Here is a 21,616-nt window from a genome sequence, read left to right as displayed (position 1 = left end):
ATGTCTGTTCATGTATACACACAAACATGACTGAAACATCTTTTTTGGAAGATGACATTTGGACAGTTTATTGAAATGTTTTATTCCCTTTTATACAGCAAGTGATCATCACTATTTATACCCATCATCTTCAAAACATTTTATGAAAAAGAACTACTAGTATGGAATTTTACGTTCTTGATTCACCATTTTTCCGACCCTTTCCAGCAAAGATAGGAATCCCACTGAGTTTACAAGTAGCCCCATTATTTCCCTGTCAGTTTCCCACTGTTGGAGAATCACTGCTGTGTTGGAAAAAAGCCTTAATATCATTAATTACGCAGCTGCTCGCTCTACCTGAGGCACTCCACATAAAATGGGAGTGGACAAGCTGAATATACTAAGGCATGAATGACTACAAAGTGATTCAAATACACACAAGCAAACCAGTAAAAAACGATGGAAAACAATCACAAAAATTAAGGGGCAAAACTGTTTATGGCTGTTCCCTTGAATCTTAAGCCACACGGTGCTGGGCAGCAACTAGAACCAAGCCGAATTTGGAACTCTGCCTAATGGAAAAATTTTAAGTTGAATTTTTAACCAAGTTCCCTAAGAATGCTCTTGGTATTTGTATGTTGTTCTTTACAGCTGAATAACTCTTGAACCTGTTAGCTGCCTTCAAATGAATTTTACAGAAAGCAAGACATCTCAAAGATTAAAATCTTGAGGAATGTCACTGAAAATACCTGCTGGATAGAGAAAAGAGTCCCTGAATCAAGGCCTGCTTTCAGAAAGACAAGAGTTTAATTACTCTCTCCTCTTTGGGAAGAGACACTTAGCCCATTAGCAGAGATTTAAAACAAGCACGTGCTTTTCCTGCTCAGAGATGTCACAGGAAGCAAGATGTCATTCAGGATGCTTCACTAGGAAAACCAGAGGAATTCCAGTTCACGTGTGCTTACAAAGAGAAGTGGGAGAAGGTAGGACAGGAGGTGCGAAAGGACAAGACACCAGCCCATCACTACCCAGGCTTCATTAGCTCTAGCATAAAAACAGTTTGTTCTGTAAACTGCAAACTGAACACAATCCCACATCTGGAACAAAATTCTGGGTATCAGCTTTAGAAAAGAAGTATCTCACTGGTCACTTCAATTTTGACTCGATTTTTACATTGGTCAGAAACATCTGAAAATGGAAAATGCTACTGAATAGCATATTGACCAGCACAATGGTGTATTTTTATGTACTGTCATAAATATATCAAATATTAAAATAAAAATGTGTTATTTTTTAAAGGTTTAATTGTTTTAAGTATCGAAATGCAAGATCATTGATTAATGGTTGCTAGACAGATATCAATCAATTATTACTGAAAATGATTTTTCAATTAAGACTGTAGTTAGTTTAGTAGTAATCACTAATTGGTGTTCTAATTGGTGATTTTCTGTTTTATTTGTTAGAATGTACAAATACTTAAAATAGGATACAACAGACAAGGCAGCAGGCCCACATGACAGGCAGCTGGGGGAGCAGACAAGATGGCCAGCAGCCAAAAGCAAAGCAAAGCAGCTGGGCAGCCCACCAACCATTCCCACAGCGTATTTCAATTCCATCAAATCATAATTTCTTAACAGAAAACTGTACATCAGTAAATTTTCAGCCCACTCTGTGAATATATATACTAGTGAGTTTAAGAACCTTCAATTTCTAAAGGCAAAACAAAGAAAGAAAACAAAAACCAAGAACAAGCCAAATGATAGGACACTTCTTTCACTCTCCACCATCTCTTCTCTGCTCATTCTACACTGCTCTACTTAGCTTTCTTCACCTACTCCAGAGCTCAGCTTTCTTTCCCTCACTAATCCCTCTTCTTCTTACCATTATATCACTGTTGCTGTACCTGATGTTACTTAATTACTTCCATCAAAGGTTTAACTTCTGAAAAATTAACTCTGAAAAACTGCAGATGGAAACTTCACAACTGTCCTGAATCAGGAACCTGAACATTTTTTAAATCCCCTAGTCTCTCCTCAGTTCTGCCTATAACTTTATCTTACAAGGAAAGGTTATAAGAAACCTCTCAAAGTTGGTAGTTTTAAAATCTTTTCCTCTGAGGCAGTTTATTCCTAAATTCCATTGCTTATGCAGTTAGCCGATAGCCTGGAGGAGAGAAGACAGCACAGAAGAGGGCCAATTAACCAATGCCATAGCATGGGGATTTTCTCCTCCTCTGTTGACATCCTTTTGCAAGACTCTAGGGAGCTCTTATTTAAAGCTAACTTGCTAAGTTGAGTTCCACAAATTAATTTTACATTATAATTGCTGCTCCTCAGTGTGAGTGGATACCCCCTTACTCTTGTACTAAAAGCCAGCAGAATCCCTTTCTAACCCATATACACGGTATGTGTTAATTCACCCTCCTTCCTGTCTGTCTCCCCTGCAAACAGTTCTCGGATATACTTTTATCACCTATGTGAAATTTCATTCTGCTGTTCTACGTTTGAGAGGAGGATTCCAGCAAAATTTCAAGTTGAACTATACTTATCCTTTATATAAGACCATGCTTTCCAGTATAGGCTTCTATACTGTTCTTTATTAAACTAAACATTGTTTGGGCTTCGAACTTTTTCTTCATAATCCCTACTTTTTCTGATAGTCAGGTCAGTTTCCTGAACACCATCAGCTATGTATACATGAGATGATAGAAACAAATAGTTTCAAATACTTCCATTGAAAAATCTCAACATACCATATGAAATTCCACCTGCTATCTTAATTCTCCATAATCTTTTTTTGTACTTCTAAATTTCTACCGTTCAACATACTAAATTTATCTTGTATTTTAGAATACCAATATTCACTTTCACTTCCAATCATTAAAATCATTAAAAATATTTAATACCAGCCCCACATTTACAACTCTTCCATATGACACTGCCTAATGTACATCAATTCAGATTTATTTTCCTAGATCAAAGATGTGTTCCCCCCCACAGACACAATTAACAACAATTTCCTAACACTTCAGAGAACATTAAGGACTGCTTAAACTTACATCCTGTATGCTACTTCCCATCTTTTCTGAATACGCAGTTCCTCTCCAGTGTAATCTGAATGTCTCTACCTTCTTATTTAACATTTTCAAAAAACTTTACAGCTTTCTTAAACATAGTCTTGAGGTCCAGTTATCTATTGCAGTGAAATTTCCATAAACAGGATCATTCTTCAACTGCAGTTATCAAAAATGAGGTAAATTACACCTACAGAAAGACAAAGATAGTTCTAAGGCATGAAGACAACAATGTAGGCAGCTTCATAAACCTGTGCTCATGGCCTTGTGGTCACCTAGCAGATCTCAAAATGGGTCAGCATAAATATCCTACCTTGAAATTATCAATACCTTTTATAGTACTTTGCTTAACCAAAGAAGAAACCTGCCTCAAATGTATGGGAGAATGAATACTAACGTGGGAAGACTATGTGAGTTAATTAAGGGTACTTAAGTACTGGTCTGCTAGGAAGAACTCCCAACATAAAAAAAATTTACTCCTTGGGAGACAGACCATAGCCATTGAAGGCCTGCTCTGATGGATCGGGAATATGAAAGGCATGGAGCCTTTAAAAGGTCTCCTCACGATCAATGTCAGGGAAGAGGAGAGGACATGAACTCATTTTCTGGAAAGTTTAATCTGTGCTTCATGCCTTGCAGAAGCACAAATACAGGCTGGGCGATGAGTAGATTGAGAGCAGCCCCAAGGAGAAGGACTTGGGGGTGTTGGTTGATGAGAAGCTCAACATGACCCAGCACTGTGCGCTTGCAGCCCAGAAAGCCAACCGTATCCTGGGCTGCATCAAAAGAAGCACGACCAGCAGGTCGAGGGAGGTGATTCCCCCCCTCTACTCCACTCTCATGAGACCCCACCTGCAGTACTGTGTTCAGCTCTGGGGACACCAACATAAGAAGGAGATGGACCTGTCGGAGCGAGTCCAGAGGAAGGCCATAAAGATGATCAGCGGGCTGGAGCGCCTCTCCTATGAAGACAGGCTGAGAGAGTTGGGGTTGTTCAGCCTGGAGAAGAGAAGGCTCCGAGGAGACCTTATAGCAGCCTTCCAGTACCTAAAGGGAGCCGACAAGAAAGCTGGAGAGGGACTTTTTGGAAGGGCATGTGGTGATAAGACAAGGGCCAACGGCTTTAAGCCGAAAGAAGGTAGATTTAGATATTAGGAAGTTCTTTACTGTGAGGGTGGTGAGGCACAGGCACAGGTTGCCCAGGGAAGTTGCGGACGCCCCATCCCTGGCAGTGTTCAAGGCCAGGTTGGATGGGGCTTTGAGCAACCTGGTCTAGTGGAAGGTGTCCCTGCCCATGGCAGGGGGGTTGGAATTGGATGATCTTTAACATCCCTTCCAACCCAAACTACTCCATGATTCTGTGATAAGAAGTTTTGTGGAACACCTCCCTCTTTTTAACGTGCTTTCAACAGTACATTTGATCCTTTTCATAAACACAAACACATCCACTTTGGGATGTGCTTTAGGAAGTCCATGCTATATTTGTTTAACATTCTGTATCAGCTGGTAGATATATTCTACTTCACAATTTCACAGAATGATAGCTATGCCTCTCAACCATTTTTAACCCTGTTTAGTGCCTTCACTGTGTTACTGGCCTCTAATAAATACTTTTCAGGCCTAAAATTCAGATCCTCTTCAGTAAAACAAAGAGAATCCTCAGGCTAACAACCCACCCCAAACCCCCTTGAGAACTCTGCTGTCTGTGCAACATGCAGGGGGTGAAAGGAAGAAAATAGAAAATCCTACTTTATTTACTTGCATTTAAATGAGTGGGAGTTTCTATACCAGGAATTTTGAGTTAACCGGGCTTCATGAGATCCTTGTCTTAAATTTTCTTACACATGGCCACTCAGCCTTCATTCTCCCTTTCTAAAAGCAAAGTCTACCAAAGTAACTCAGGAGAAGAGGTACACTTCTGGATTTAGATCAGTTTTATAACCCAGACCAATGAACTGCTGTGCATGTCACACTTGACTGACACAGCACGGAGACAGGAAACCTTGTTCCACTTATGACAAAGTAATCCTTTGTCGACATGGCAGATCACATTCTTCCCAATAATTACAAAACTGTTGACCACTTTCTTTTCACAGCCAAAACAGATGAGTCACCACGGAATGGAGCAGTGCTTCAAGACAGTGCTCCAGTACCTCAGCAATTCACTGTGTTCCAGCCAAGTAACAAATCAAAGTCCTACCCCTAGTACTTGCTCCCTGAATATGCATCACCAAAATATCTTGAGACACACACAACATCTCCCAGTTTGCACATACAGGCTGTAAGACTAAGAAAATATAACTAAAACTAGAATCCCAGGAAAAGATAAAAATCAAGGGTTAGCTTGATTGAGGGATCAGCTAACAGGGAACACAGAAAGATGTCACATGAATTTGGAGTTACATGTCTATGTAAAATACCAGAATTAGCAAAACCATTGAACAGCAGCATTTTAAAAAATTCAAAATACCAACTGTATTCCTTTAGAGCCATTTTTATTTTGTATTATTTTTCCAAGGCATCACTTAATATTCATACTCATTTCAAGACTAGTTGCCTTCCAGTGGCATCACTCATCTGGGTTTGTCTTGAACTCAGAAGTGACATTCATCATCTGTTTGCATCAGTTTTCTCTTTACTCAAAACCCAGGTCAGAAAAATTCACCAGCAAGGAGTACCTACATGTTCTCTTTCTATAAAAGCCAGTGTTACAGGCATCATGATTGAGGACAGACTCCCAAGGAATTCTTTTGACATCAATGCACATGGAAGAAAGTTTAGGAAAGAAAAAGGCTGCCATTCCTCTGAGAGACATATTGTCTGAGTGAAGTGGAAGTGCCTTCAAGATGAGCTTTTCTTCAGAACTTATTTACAAGTTTCAGGCAGATAGAGGGCTCTGTTTGCCTAGATTTTGAGATCAGAAACAAAATTGAGACAGGGTTATAATGCTCCATTATGAACTAGATGGATGATTTCATTTATGTTATTATATTTTTATGGATTTCAGAGAGAGAGAGAACAGGATAAAGTGTACTGAAATTCTTGTATAGCTCCACAGAGTAATTCTGCTCTAGACAACATCCAATAATCACATTTAATCAGAAAATCATCCTTCCTCTCCAAAAGGTAAAGACTATGTAACTAAATAGAAACATAACTCCAAGTAGGTGATCCTGGAGGGAGGGGGCAGGCTATCCTACAATTCAGCAGTAACATTTAACTTTTAAAATGTTGCTGTTGAAGTTACTGCTAAGCATAACTTCATTCACTTTTCTATCATTATTTTAAGCCTTCCGCTAACAAGAATACCCTCTGAACCTCCAGTGATTTGTGGTTCAGAGGTTTCTAAAGCCAGACAAAATGTCTTCATATTTAATTGCTCTTAATGGATTTTTCTTCCCTGAATTTGTCCAGCTACTTTTGAAACCATTAAAACATTGCGAGTCTGTAGCATTCTGCAAAACTGATGTAACTTTCTACACAACCAGTGATACGAAAACTTCTGCAAGATGCAGTAAGCATGAACTTCTTGCTGCAGCTGACAACAGAACAGAAAATATCATCAGCAGCACTAGACTCATTTAAAGAGATTCCCTCTTCTCTGTCACCACTATGGGTTTTCATCCCTTAGCTATAATGAAAATAGTCATTTGGAATGATAATCAGTTTATCTTCCTCGTTCCTTTTCAAAAACAAAGTTCAAGCTAACTGCACATATGACTGAATCCCTCCTCTTTTTTTTTTTTTCTCTCTGCCCTCCCTACTGGATCCTGTTTGATACATCTCCCCTTCTACAGTGTTTACCAGGATTGGAATCAGATTCTTCATCTTGCTTGTTTTCAGAGAAAGTTCACAAAGTTCTGATTACATCATTAAGATAGCTGGGAATGGATGTGTGTCTGATGCCAACAATCAAGAGTCCAACAGGTAAATACATGAAATAGATCCCAATCCTCTTCTGGAGGAAAGAAAAACAATACCTGAAATACTTTTAAAACACACGTTACACAGCATCAGTATAGTTACAATGTCTGGTAATACAGTTTTATTGCTGTTTTTCTGACGACCCTGAGAATTCAGAAAGAAGAGACTAGAACAATGCCTGCAATAAGAAAAACACTAAGTGAAAACCTTATCTAGAAAGACAGACTGAATGAGGAAACCAGGAAAGATATCTACATTTATTTTGGCTGGTAACACCAGATAAGATTTAATTGAGGGACTTTTTGGCCTTGCAGAACAAAGACTAGGCCAGCAAAGAACACAGGGTGAAAGATCCCTAACTGACTGTTACTTCTCCCATATCAGAGATGTTGCATCTCTCATCAGTCCCATTCCTCTGGCAAATGAGATGACAAAAATGACACAGCATGAGGGATAGAAGTTCTGAGTTAACCCTTAGAAGTTGGGAGGGATAACTTCTACAAAACAAAATGATACTGCACAGTGACTTAGAAATTAGTGCCAAATAATTTGAACATAGCAGCCCAGAGAAGTCGCTGAGGGTGACAAGCTAGTATTTCCCCAGATTGTTCTGAATGCTGGTAAATCCCTATCTACTTACTACAAACTTGCAAGCTGCATAGGAACAGATGATTAGCTACAGGTTTTCTAGGTAGCTGCAGAGCCTCTCAGCATACATTTAGAAATACTTTTGCTTGAAATTATATAAATTCAAAGGTTTTGTTTGTTTGCTGTTTGTATGCTTTAGCATTTGAATCTCCAGTATTTTTTCAGCATCTGGCCTCCCTTCAAGGAGAGCACTCTGGTTTCACCACTGATCTCACTTGATGCGCTCCACGAAGACAAGCAGACACCAGAGATTACTTCTTGCTACACCTTTATGCAAGTAAACACAAGAAGCAAAACTGATTTCTATTTCTCCTCTAATGACTCATCCTTGTAAGGGTGCTTCACAGAGCGGAGCAAAATCATGCTCAAACAGTGCTCTAAAAACATTTTAAATTATTTGCCTTTTCTTCAAAGCATGAGCTTACTAGCCTCACACAAGCTACTTGCAGGCTCTCTAAGAGACCCCAAGCTGTATGTCTCCCATCCTCTCACCTGCTACCTTCTCCATCTACTTGTACTAGATCCACTCACACTTCAACCATTCCTCCCCCACCCACCCCCACCATACAGAAAAGACTGAATCTGTATCCCTGGGAAAAGGAGGAAACAATACAGCAGAATATCTTAATTAGGTATATGCTTGAAAAAGTATTTACAAAACTAGAACTGTCAGATCTGGAGAGAGCATATTCAAAAACTCAGAATTTGCAAAATAAAACAATTCTTTGTTTCTAAAACTAAGCAAATATTTCCCTTTAAAGAAAGAACCTTAAAATGTAAAAGATTCCTTTCTGAAGAAATGCCACTCGTTAATGAGACACAGTATCTACTTATAGCTTATGATCAAACAGGAATCTACAAACTACAAATAAGAAAAATCGGGTGCTGTGTTTTGTTTTAACCTTTTCCATGTAATGAGAGAGCAATCATATGGAGTATGAAGTAACTGTACCATTACTGTGGTTTCTGCAAAAAACAGAATACTTTTGAAAAAGCAAGCATCACATGCATTGTCAATATAGTTGTCTAAATTTAGAAAAAGAAACATTTGGTCATTCAATATTATCAAAATTCATATAATATCCTTGCCTACTGAAGACGTGTCCTCTGTTCAAGTCAGAACTGTTCTACTCAACTAAATACGCCTCTCTCCGAACAATCTGAATTGATGCGTGTCTCCACTGCCACACTTCAGCATGTCTCGTATTTCAGCATTGTACATTCTCATCACAGGGATTGAAGAAAGGAAGCATGCCATTATTCTAAGTACTAGTAGATGAAGGATGACAGGTTTTTATTCTGCACAAAGGGAACTTCGGCAATAGGAGAATTCAACATGCATAAAAAGCTTTTCTGAAGAGACTTTTCCATCAATCCTGATGATACTTATGTTATTTCCACCCAGAGTATTTGGACTTCTAGACAGAGATCACACATACAGGGGGACAAGAAGAACATTCCTGCCAAATTTCCAGGGTGAAGCATCACCATTAGAAAATGTTATGAATATTGTTTGGAAACCGATACCATGTCGGGTGAGGGGTGAGTGTTGCCTCTGAGATTCTGTCTTGTCTTCTTCTTCTGACCCAAGCAAAGTTTCTCTCCAAAGTACATTCTTTCCTCTTTTACCATTAGTATTCTGAGTGTATTACAGATTTGCCAGGGTTTGAGTTCTTATAAATCCATTGATTAAAAGGGATGAGTGGCTTAATGAATGAATATACACTGAAAAAATTCAAACTGTAGACATTGAAATAAGAACTTTTTCCTAGTTTAGTGCAAGTGCAAAATATTTCTAATCACATAGCAACATACATGCTCCCTAAAAAGACCTAATACTTGTTGTGACCCAAAGAGGTACATGGTTGATATGTGCAGAGGAGGATTCCTTTGGTTTGTATGATGACAACTAATAGAGACATAAAAAAGACAATTTATCAAATTTATCTGGAGTTCAAAGGCAACATGTCAAAATTTATTAAATTTGTCAGACCCATTCTTAAGATTTTACACCTAACTCTTGATTCCTTTCAAGGAGACAGAATATGCACTCCTGTCATAATTTCATTAGAAAAATCATCAAATGAAGAGTTAATTATTAGAACCTTGTACAAATTTTACTGTACACAAAATTGGACATGCTGCATTATTTGTCTGCATTAACAATAGTAAAAAACAGTATCTGCTTCTTTCTCTATCCTACCTAAGAATTCTCTGTGTTTTAGTTGACAGAGGGACAGAATTTTAGACACACACACCCCAGAACGCACAAAACCTAAAACTGTAACTCTTAAGATTTATTACCCTTTAAGAAATATCTGGATAAATGTATCCTCTTTTCTAAACTAGGGATCAGTTGTGCTTTATGCTAATTAACAGCATGAAATACATTTTCTCCTTAATCTTTCTAGGTGGCATTCATTTAACAACGGTTTAGGGAAAAAAATGTATACTTCTTTCAACTTGTCTGCTTTACAGATTTACAAGAAATAACATTCATTTTTGGCATCCAATATTAAAAGATCTTTTTCTGAAACCCAAATACAGTTATTCTTTTGCTCTATTTTTTGTGTATTTTATAGAAGACCAAGTGTTATTGGTTACACAATCATCATTACCTTTCCAGCATTCCAGAGTCTCTCTTTATTATTAATTTTTCTCTGAAGTATTTTGAAAGCATACACATAATTCTTTTACCCTTAAGAGGCAGAATTCCAGTTAGTCTTCATAAACATTTAAGAACCCCAATTTTTTAACATCACTGAGTAATCACGCTAACTGATCACACCTATGGGATGCTGAAATAACCTCATTTACAGTGTTACCAAAGCTACCAAGCATTCTGACACAAAAGAGAGATTATATGGTGCACAATTCATAAATTTAGCCCTTCAATTCAGCAGTCTTCATACTCCAAATTTCTCTTTGGTCTTGTTCTTTTAACAACTTCTTTAGCTTTACAAATATCTTCTCATATGCAATTTCTATCTATCTTGACATACTGAAGGGACAGGTTCATGATTCAAATGTATTAATAAACTTTATAAAAATCTTTGGAGAAACAGATACTGCTAGCTATGGGCTTTGTTACAGTTTTTTTTACTAGTTTTCCTTTAAAATTACCTTTGATGATGTTTTATCCGCTTCCTCCCACCCCCTTTTGTTTTGTCAGAATATATTAGGATCGAAGTGAAAAGTTTTCACCAACAGAATTACTCATTTTACCCACTGTACCCCAAAAAATTAAGTATTATGGAAAATATGTCCTCAGGTATTTTTCAACAGCAGTTCAGTAAAAGACTTTGTGCAACTGCTAGATCCTTTGTTCCTGATTTCCCGTAAAACCCTTTCTTTCATGACAGAAAACTGTTATCACCAGCTGCAGTAATAGCTACATACATTAAAAATCTTCATTGTTTAATTAATAAGAGAAGAGTTTCTGTCATCTTAACTCACTCCTCCCCTTGCCACGGACTCTGCAGCAAGTTCAGGACAGAAAGTTCATTTTTATCAGCTGAAGCCCCATTACTGTAATTTCCTCCACTCTAAACATACTGAATTTTTATTATCTACTTATCTAGCTCCCCAAGTGATCCTCAGTGTCTCATATTCCACCTTCTTCTGCCCTTCTGCCTTCCTCAAAACAGAAGACATCCTGGTCCTTGAAGAGTGATACTGTGCTCCTCACCTGAACAGTTACTCTCTTCCTTGGATTTTTATTTTTTTTTAAATCTCTCTCCCACCATGCCTGGTGAATTTATGACACAGAGGTTGCTGTTGGAGAGAAAGCTGGCAAAAGTCTCATTTCAGACCTCCCACAATCCACTCCTGTATTATTCTATATATACCTTCCTCCCTTCTCCCCATATGCTCTTAGCCTAAGTATGTTTTACTTCTCTCATTTTCCTTACATTCAAATTCTCAGCAGGGCTACAATTTTCCTTCCCCCACTCCCTGTGATTCTTCCTCTAACCACACTTTCCTCTTCCTCATATTATTTGTTCAGTCTCACTCAGTCTTACAGTTTTTAGTTTCTTCAGCCTTCTCCTTCCCCTCTTCTCATCTTCTTTTTTCTGGACATAATAGTTTGCCATCCTGTATTATCATGCTCTATCAAACTCAGACTGTATTTCCAGATTGCTTTCCACAACACAGTCTCCTGAAAATGCATCTCCCATTAAATCACATAAAAATGCTTTTTATCTCCATTACAATGACCTACTGTCTTCAGTATTTAAAAATTAGGACGTTCCTTTCAAACTTATCTCTATTTTGTATTTGCTGTTCCATAACACATAATGATATCATGCTTCTCTGTCCTTCTTAGTCTACAATAGGTATTGAAACAGTTATATTTTGTACTTTCTCAGAACATGACCAGAATGTCTTTGTCAAAATCCTTCTAGTGGAAGGATTGCAATCTAAAAACTGTTTTAGTCAAAAGTGAGGGGTGGTATAGAATCCCATGTGCTGCACTGATGAACATTATATTTTCAGACAGAAGAGCACAGAGAAGGTATTAATATCTCCCTTCTCAATGCCTTCCAGAGCCACTGAATCTTTATTCAATTTGTTTTTATTTTTCACTTTCTGATTCTCCATTTTCTCTGAAATTTCTCTTTGTTCTATTCCTACCTATCACTTTGATTTTATTTTACAAATATACTCTGAATTGCAGGTTTTAACCTTACCTATCTTTAGGTCACCTACCATATCTCCCAATTCCTTCCATAATGCCCTTAATCTCAGCAAATTTCACCTTCATTGAGAATTTTTTGAAACTTGCTTTCCTGATCAAGTCTTCTTCTAAATGCTTCTCTGATTAAGTCTCCTCTGATCAAAGGGACTATTTCTGTCTTTTTGCTTTTCCTGTACATGCCCTGTGTTGCTATGTGGCAATAATTTATATTAAAGGCTTTTTGTGTCATTTTAAAATTTTGCTCTCTGAGTATTCTTATGGGGAAATCTGTCTCCATATACGGGATATCCATTTTCTTAAAAAAAAAAAGTTCCAAAAAACTAAGGGCTTGAATAAAAAGCAGCATTCACAAATCATCCCACTGCCTCCTCCAACTTTCATTTCAGGAAGGTGTCTGCTCCAGCAATTTCTACTGATCCTATACCACTGTATTGTTTCAGTTAAACTAAGCATTTATATCTAATTAAAAAAATAATGGAAGTTTTGATGAATTCTGTCTAAAAACATTACTTGGTATTTTGAGGTTACTGCAGAAAATAAAACAGTTGTGAGTCAATGAAGTGGAAAATTATTGTCTTGTAACAGATCCTCTAAGGTGCAAAATGTTCTCTTTGCTGTTATCAATATGTCTAGTAATTGCTTTTTGTCCAACTATTTAAAAAGGGGAAAATAGACTTACAGTCTGGAGAAAAACAGACAGCAAAACATACAAAATTAAAGCATTGATTTTTGAAAAAAATTTTTTTCCTATTTTATAGCATTAAGAAAACATACCATAAAAGACATTTGGCCTATGAAAACAGAAAAGGTAGAGAGATGAAAAGAAGCTGTATAAAAATATTAAAGCAAGCAACATGTCACATCTGAAAACAAACACTCATGGTCTTTTGTTACTTTAGTTCTTTGGGAAAAAAAGTCTTACTAATTGAAAGTGTTTTAGCCATAAGGTTTAGAATACTCCTAGTAACATTTCTACATAGGTTTAATTATAAAACAGCATTGTAAAAAATTACCTAGTAGTAAATTACACTTTAGGTCTACATAACAAGGAACATTATAAAACTGCTTTCTGTAACAAACCAACAACTCAGCATAGACTAAGATCACATCCTTCTTCCATGACTAGCACACGCACACACAGCTGCATTTTCCTGGGGTTTCTAAAGAGAATTTTAGGGGGTTTGGTTTTTTTAATACCTCTGCATGGTTTTGGATTCTCCTCAGTTTTATAAAGATCATCTCAGAAAAGCAAGAGAAAATTCTGTTATTTGCAAACAAATAGCCAAAATTATATTTCTAAGAATTGTTTATTTTAAGAGACAAATGTGAAGATGGTCTGAGGTAAATGTTTGAACTCGGACAGTAGTTCTAATGTCTGGTAAACACAGGCAGGGAGTACCAAACGGCTACTTTCCAGAACTAGACCAATACCTCCCCTTGCTGCAAAACAACTATGGGATTTATTTCCCCTCCTTCAATTTCCTTTTTTTTAAACTAGACCTATTCGATCTTCTACAGTATAGCCTTGCAACTGTAAATTTTTAAGTTTGTACCATACTTGTACCCAGATATTCTTAAAATCCACTGGAACACAGAAGTAGGTCTTTGAAAATCCTCCCTGGGGTTTACTAAACCTCTTTGATGTTTTCACCCTGACCACATAAATGAAATCTTTATTAAAAAGAAAGGTGATTAGGACCATTTTCATAACAATGATGAAAGAGGGTCTGACAGATTTACTGTTTTTCTAGGCAACTTTGCAGCCAAAGTCAACAGGTAACAAGAAGTCTATCTCCAAATTCATGTTGGAGGATATAACTCAGTAATTAAGTGTTCCTCAGACATTTCAAGGAACATTCAGGTTTTCCGACTGATCCACTCCAAGCACTTCTCTATAAAGAATACTACAGCTGAGTATAACTGAATAAATTCAGGTTTCTTTTCTTTTTAAGGCATCCTCAACCTAAGTTCTAGCATCCTAGTCCACAGCAAATAGTCTTCCATGATACAGGAGTAACTCGTTTCCACAGTAACTTCCATCATTTTAAGGTTCACTTAGGTGCTTTTCTAAATACTGTACCCTGGCAATCCTCGAACTTACTCACATATAGGTAGAAATGTTTAAATATCTGTGTACCCTCTGTTACTCCGATGAAACACAGCCTTTATAAAAATCCTTGAAGACAGACAGGATGCTTCTCTGATGAATTAACACACTCAGCATAAGGTACAACGGCAGTGCTTTCTTCAAAAGTTCCTTGTAACTTGTCCACAATACCCTGGACTTGACTAAAATCCTGTCTAGAAAGCTACGTATTCATTCCCCAACAACAGAGATGTCAATAATAGATGGCTCACGGAAACACTGCAGAGAATCAGCATATGGGAGCTTGCTGCTAACTAATACACCCATACCAAAAAGTTTTATTCAACATCTGTGTTGCAACAACTACACGCACACAACTTCTGACTGACAATATGTGAACGCTGACCTACCTGAAAAGATAACAAATATATTTTAATCAAGCTTATCAAACCACATAGGGGCTACAGTAGCAGTATCATGCAAAGCAGAGGAGATCTTATCAAAGTACGGGACAGTCTCTTCTGTAAAACCCTCCCAGGAACCACTCTAGTGAGCAATGAAACCTCTTGCAGCACCGCATCTGTGGAAGAAGGTCTCTCGGTCTCTCCTGCCCTGGGAACCACGTCAATGCAACAGATCCAGATGTTTTACACTTACACAGACTCAATTCACTCATATACTGAAATTTCTGTTACAACAGCCCTATGTGAAACCAGACATTATATAAAAGAGTTCAGTATGATCAACTGCATTATAATACAACCACATGAGATGATTAAAATAACTTTTTCCAGGTGCCAGATATCTGCCATCATGTTTGGATAAGATCAGGAATATCTTACTCCTTGCTGAGCTTCTAATCCTGCCTCCTCAGAATATGTCAAAACCAATAACCGTGGCAGACACTTACACTTGGTATCTTTATTTTCTCAGTAACATCAAAAATCTACAAACTGCAGTTCTAGTTGTTTTCTCCCTCTCCTGAACTGCCCTTCCTATCCATTCATCCCCCACAGTCCTCCTCACCTCCCCAAACATGTTGACATAGGGGAGTTTTAAAAAGAAATCAGAATGAGGTACATTGCACAGAAGGGAGATTTATTTTAGCATAGGCACATAAGAAGAAGAAACATTGAGGAAAACTACTTGAATGCAAGAACTCTATGAAGTTATCTCAGCTTTTATCCAAGGAATTTACTTTGTAAGATTTCAAGTCAAATAATTTTTTTTAAATGCTGAGTTAAGGTACCATAGTGCCTGTGTAGAACAAAAATTGCAGAAACTCAGTAATTTTGCAGGACATTTTATGTTGATCTCTGGGTACCCAAAGACATTACTGCAAAAAGTGATCTATTTAGGAATATGTGGCTCTTTCAAAACTATCTGTACATGTACTACTTCTTTGAAAGGAAGTAATACCTCATCAGAACGGAGGAAGCATTGGTCTGGTAAATGGCAAAACACAGTATCTTCCTAACCTTTCACCTTTACTTCTGTTACTATAACATATATTCAGAATGTCTTTTCTAAAGTGTTCTTTCTTTCTCTTTTTATTCCATAGGATCAACGAAATGCTTACTGTATTACCAACAAAACAACCTATCCACAAAATCCTGACAGAAAACCACCTGGTAAAAAATTCAGACCATCAGAAAAATCTATGGAAAAAAAAAATAATCAAACAATCGTAAAACGCTTTTCTGCATGAAAGGGAAAAAAAAAAGATTAATTGTAGAATGAATATCATATAATGAACAATGCATGAAAACAATGCTCAATTACCAACCCCATGCAACAGTAAAAACCCAAAGTAGCAGAGACTGAAAATACTACGTAAGGAGGCCAAACTATACCCAAATCAACATAAAATCGCTCACAATCCTTCTAGAAGTTTTCTATTTATAAACAAAACCCATACAGGACACTTATTTCAACCACATAAATTTGCACTGCACCACAGTAAGTAATTCAAGATATGCTGCCTAAGTTTGTAAGACTGTTCCTGTCTGGTTTCAAACCTGCCTTATATAATAACCTTCATGTGATTCAGCACTCTCCATCAATTTCTCAGTTCTCTCACACAGCTCTCCTCACAGCTCATAAATACCACCCTTTCTTCACACCCTTCTCCCTCTTCCTTTCTTTACCATCACAAATTCCGACAACTCAATTGATGACATCTAACACTCTAAGAATTTAAAAAAAAAAAAAAAATATTCTTAAAAAAAGCACAACAGTAAAACAAGGAAATGTGACTGCTTTTTTTTTTTCCCCAGTCATCTGTATCTCTGAAAAAAAGTTAATCACAAAGTATAACAAAACAGCATAAGGGTGACCAAAAATACACCATAAACTTACTCTTCTTGGCTAAATGGTTTCTTACAGGTACAAGGCATTAAGGACAACACAAGAAATCTTCTCAGTTTGGGGGAGGGGGGAAGACATTTCTTTAGACCCAATCCAGGCAGCTTCCCACTGCCAACTCCAGACTAGCTTCATCACCCATTAGTAAGATGAAATATGATAATATGATTCACCTGTGATTTTTATCAGTTTCAGCAAAAAAAGTTTTTAACTGAACAATGGTTTTGGACTCTTTCAGGCTCTTTTTCATGCATTTAAAAACTAAGAAAATCTCCAAAGTTTTTATGGAAAAAAACCACTTTGGACTACGCATTTATAAGGAAGCTCGTAATGAGACCAAGTAGCACAGTGTCCTTCCCAGGTGAGGTCAACCTGAAGAAAAATTATTGGGGTTTTGTGGTTTTTGGGTTTTTTTCTTTGTAGAAGTCAAATTATTCTTTTGTCAGCTCTGAACAATGCTCTCATGCTTGCAACTGGAATTGTTTGAAATAATCTCTGCATGGTAAAACTCTTGAGATATACCCAAGAAACAGGTATGTTAGAATATCAGCACACTGCATATGAACAGAAATTGCTTTTGATGATTCAAGCACAGATTGCACATTTTACTGCCATCCATGCTCTTGAAATGGAACTGCAAAACAATCAGAGTTTGCATTTATTTTAATTGCAGATAATATTCGGAGCCACACTGAAACACTATGCCTATGGAGATACATATAACCATATAGACTTCGCACTGAACTCTCTGAAAATGCAGGGAAAATAATTTACTAATCCATCTATCACTTCTTCTAATAATGAGCCATTAGAACAAAAGCCAGAAAAAAATAATTCAAGTCACAAACTATTCTGAAATGCTTAACATGAGAAGAGTACAAACAAAAGAAACTATTACAATAGATGTTTAATTAATTGATCAATTTCAACACTCATTTACAGCAATCTTTAACTCTCCAAGAGCATCTAAGAAGTAAGAACAGATGAATGCTTTTATTTTTGTAATTTTTAAACTACAGGAGTTACTTCTGAAACAACTACTTCAACTCCAAAATGGCTTGGTGCAAAAACGGCACTCGTACAACTTCTACTGGAGCAGGGACTTTACAAGACAACATGAACAATTTTCCTAGGACCCTCCGATTGGACCTCTCCTTCCGTATGCCTAAAAACACTTATTTCAGTTCACTCCTCTACCCTTTATTTACCCTCCCTTTCTCCCTTTCCACCCCTCCAAATGGGAGAAGTTGTCACAACATTTTTCCGAACGTGCTTACAGTCCCTATAAAACGCAAAGAACACAGAAAATGTTGTTTCTCTAATGTCAGCATATATATGTTATTGATGTATTTCCAGAATAAGTCTTCCCTGTTTGAAATATGCACTTACGCACAATTTTAAGGAAAAGAGCTGCTTAAGACCACACAAGTGTCTACTGTGTTATGCTCTCTCTTGCACTTCTGTCTCAATCATGAGCTTCATATTATTTCATGTGACAATATAACAATGCTAATTATTTTTTACAATATCACTATAAGAAAACTTTTAATTTTATTCCTTTAAAATCCCTATACCTCTACATAGACTTACATATAAGACAGCTATACTAGCAGGATTTTCTCCTGTCTTACGTAAGAATGTTATCTAAAATACTGAAAGGGACTTCAAACAATTTGGCACCTGTGAAAATAAAAAGCAACCTGAGAACATTTTTCCAAGTCCAGCACCTGCGCAGCAGCTTCCAAGTGGTTATAATTCTCTCAATACTCATACGTATCCAAATATCTATGCTTACATAAGAAAAACTGAAGTAATGGGTAATAATAAAAAGAAATCTAAAATGTATCAAATTAATTCACCTGCCATTTCAACAAATGGTGTCAAGATTTATTTCCACTTAGATTTATAACAAATTGTATATATAGGTGAACATTTCCATTAAGACCCAATTAATATGCCAAAGAGTAATTGCAGGTAGATACTCACAACTTATATTGAAATTAATCTAGTTTAGAAATCCAATCATTTACAACAATACAGTAAAAAAAAAAAAAAAAAGAAAAAAAGAAAAAGCAGCATATACAGACCTTCCAGTAGTCAGATTGTAAACTGTAGTACCTCTGGTATGCAGATAATGCTGTAGGAAAGAAAAATGAATGTTCATTTTGTTTTGTTGCATTTTCTTTGGAAAAAAAGATAGAAAACCTTAAGAGTCAGAATACACAACATTAAAATGATAAATGGTTTAATAAAAGTAACACCGCCACAACAAGTACGCTGTTGTGGGTAATACATTCCTTAAGATTCTAATTTTGTTTTATGAAATGTCAACCTGAAAGTGTATTTATTATTAATCTTTGAAATGTAAATCAAGCAATATTTTAAAGAAAACCTGTAACAAAGAAAACATTTGAAAATTTGGGATTTTCATCCTGGACAAAGCTGTTGTAAGATTTAAAAATTTAATCATGTAGCTCATTTACCATGCTCCCTGATGTCCTGTAATTTCTAAAGAACTAGTGCAGAGGGACATACAAAGAGAAATCAATTCCACATGCCCTTTCTTCCAGTAACTAGAGAAACAAAAGCAAACGAAAAAAAACCTTACATTTTATTCAACATCTAAGACCAAGACTAACCTGGAAAACAGCACTAAGAACAGCTCTGTTCAGTACAGTATTAGCTCTACTTAGCAACGCATTTTTCAAATCACCATTCCTGCATCCCTCTTCCGCACTAAAAATTCTGGCTGATTCATCTCATCCTTCAGCTAACAGGCGACATCAGACTAGAACGCAAACAGACTTTAAGTTCTTGCAAGAATGTTGGACTAGACAACATACAAAACAGAAGAACTTTAAATAATGATTCACTGCAGTAATACCAAGATTTTTATTTTTCAAGTGTTTGCTTCGTAAGATTTAAGAATGGTTTCCACACAGCATGTATTTTCCAAACAACAAAAGAAGACAACCTCAATCTCTTCTTTGAAAAACTACAAACACTAAACAGATTAAGATGGTAAGAACAATATATACTTTATGTGCAGGTTCATTTCCTGCAAGTACCCTGGAATGAACGATATCCCTAAATTTTATCACCCTTCCATGCCTGTCTTGCATATTCATTTCCATAACTTCACAAAAGTCCTTAAGTTTTAGGGAAATAAGAACAACATACACATGACAAGGCACACAGAGCTTTCTTTTCTCAATAATATACCTTTGCACTCGTCTGTCTATGAGGACTCACAACCTTGTATTTTTAAATGCCTAACTGATTGATGCTGAATCATGTCCATAAGGTGCCCCTCACCACTGGAACTGCTTGTGAAGCCAGCTTCTAATTTTGGTGCTCTAAACTGTGATTTATTTAGATGCCCAGAGTAGAAAAAGTAACTAGGGGAACACTCATCATCCTTACACTATCAACATGCAACATGTGTAAATGTTTACATGTAACTTAGATGAATAAAATCACTTTAAAAAATCCAGTCAATCAGGCTAAGTCTTTCACAACAATTCCTCACCCCCCCCTAAAAAAAAATTGGCACAAACTGAAGTGTATGACTGCACTCTAACAATATAAGTTTAAGAATGTTAAGACTAAGCATATTTCAGTCACATTCTGTAATTATGTTATAAAGGATGTTCACAGTAACACAAAATAACCTCCTACCCCAAATACTCCTTCTAGATTCACCTTCTCCCAGGTATCATTAATGACTTTTTGACAGCAAGGCGTAATTAGCTTTTCAACATGAAAATGACTTCACTCTCCCAAATAGGAAAACACACATGCACACTATAAAACAATTTTGTAATGCACCACACTTAAATAAAAGGAAATTTTTAAATTTTTTTCTTTTAACTCAAGCAGTACCTATCCCAATTTTAAAGGTTAAAGCATATTTCAAATACTTAAGTCGACAGCACCATATTATGCAAGACTTAGGAAAATGAGAACTTCTTGTAATCTATAGGTTTTTTTAAAAAGTAACTATTGCAGTCAGTTATACAGGGGATATGGATAAAATAAAAAGATGAAAAGAACATTAAATACAATGCTAAGGATTTATACTGGGAAAATAAAAGGGAGAACTTTTTCAGTGTAGCTGTTAAAAAAATATAGGAATTCCCACATGAGCATTCCATTAAACAAGAGAGGTGAAATCCATGTTTCCAGTTAAGATACTGCTAATAAGTTTATAAAATGTCAACAGTTTAAAAAAATACAAAAACAGAGAAGCAATAGAAGACTTAAAAAGGAAAGAAGAGAAAAAGAGGGGGGAAGCAGCCTTACTGCTATTCAGTGACCAAAAAATTCTTTACACAAGTAAAGCAAAAAGGCATACAGCTCAAGCCTTTCTCCTTGTTCCTAACTCTAGCTAGTCAGAGCGTGCGCAGCCCTGTTCCCCAGCCAGAGACACCAGAACAGGGGTGAGCACCACTGGAAAAAAGGAGAGGAGACATCTGAAGGTATTCAGTTATTCAGACCCAATAAAGTCCCATGTCAAGGGAGGAGGAAGATTGGGAGGCACAGGAAACTAGGCTCCACTAATGTCACTGCTCATGAAGAAACTTGTCCAGAGAAATTCTAGCACCTCCATTTAACACAGGGAAAAGTTCTTATATTAAAGAAAGGAGACTTTGCCCCATGATATTCTACCAGTTTTCCTTAGAGTGCTGATGTTTGCAAATTATTGTCTTTTCTAACTCTTCCATTCTTCAATAAAGTTTAGCAACTTCCCATAGCAACAGTTGAAATGACTGCTTTAATGTGCCATGCTCACGTTAGAATTAAAAACAAGCACATGGAAAGCATGGACTGCTGAAGCATATTT

General features: G+C 36.7%; 1 protein-coding gene across 16 annotated transcripts in view; it reads right to left on the bottom strand.

Annotated features, from left to right (window-relative positions):
• The window catches only part of KDM6A (lysine demethylase 6A), a 167,942-nt gene that overhangs the window by 96,166 nt on the left and 50,160 nt on the right, over positions 1-21,616 (bottom strand). For all 16 annotated transcript variants that reach the window (XM_075033585.1, XM_075033587.1, XM_075033588.1 and 13 more), the window contains exon 4: positions 18,861-18,910. In XM_075033585.1, the coding sequence (XP_074889686.1) occupies positions 18,861-18,910 (50 nt within the window). The remainder of the gene's footprint in view (positions 1-18,860; positions 18,911-21,616) is intronic.

This window comes from Buteo buteo, chromosome 8 (genome assembly GCF_964188355.1).
Source record: "Buteo buteo chromosome 8, bButBut1.hap1.1, whole genome shotgun sequence".
Classification (NCBI taxonomy): domain Eukaryota; kingdom Metazoa; phylum Chordata; class Aves; order Accipitriformes; family Accipitridae; genus Buteo; species Buteo buteo.
This window is presented reverse-complemented; position numbering and strand designations above follow the sequence as displayed.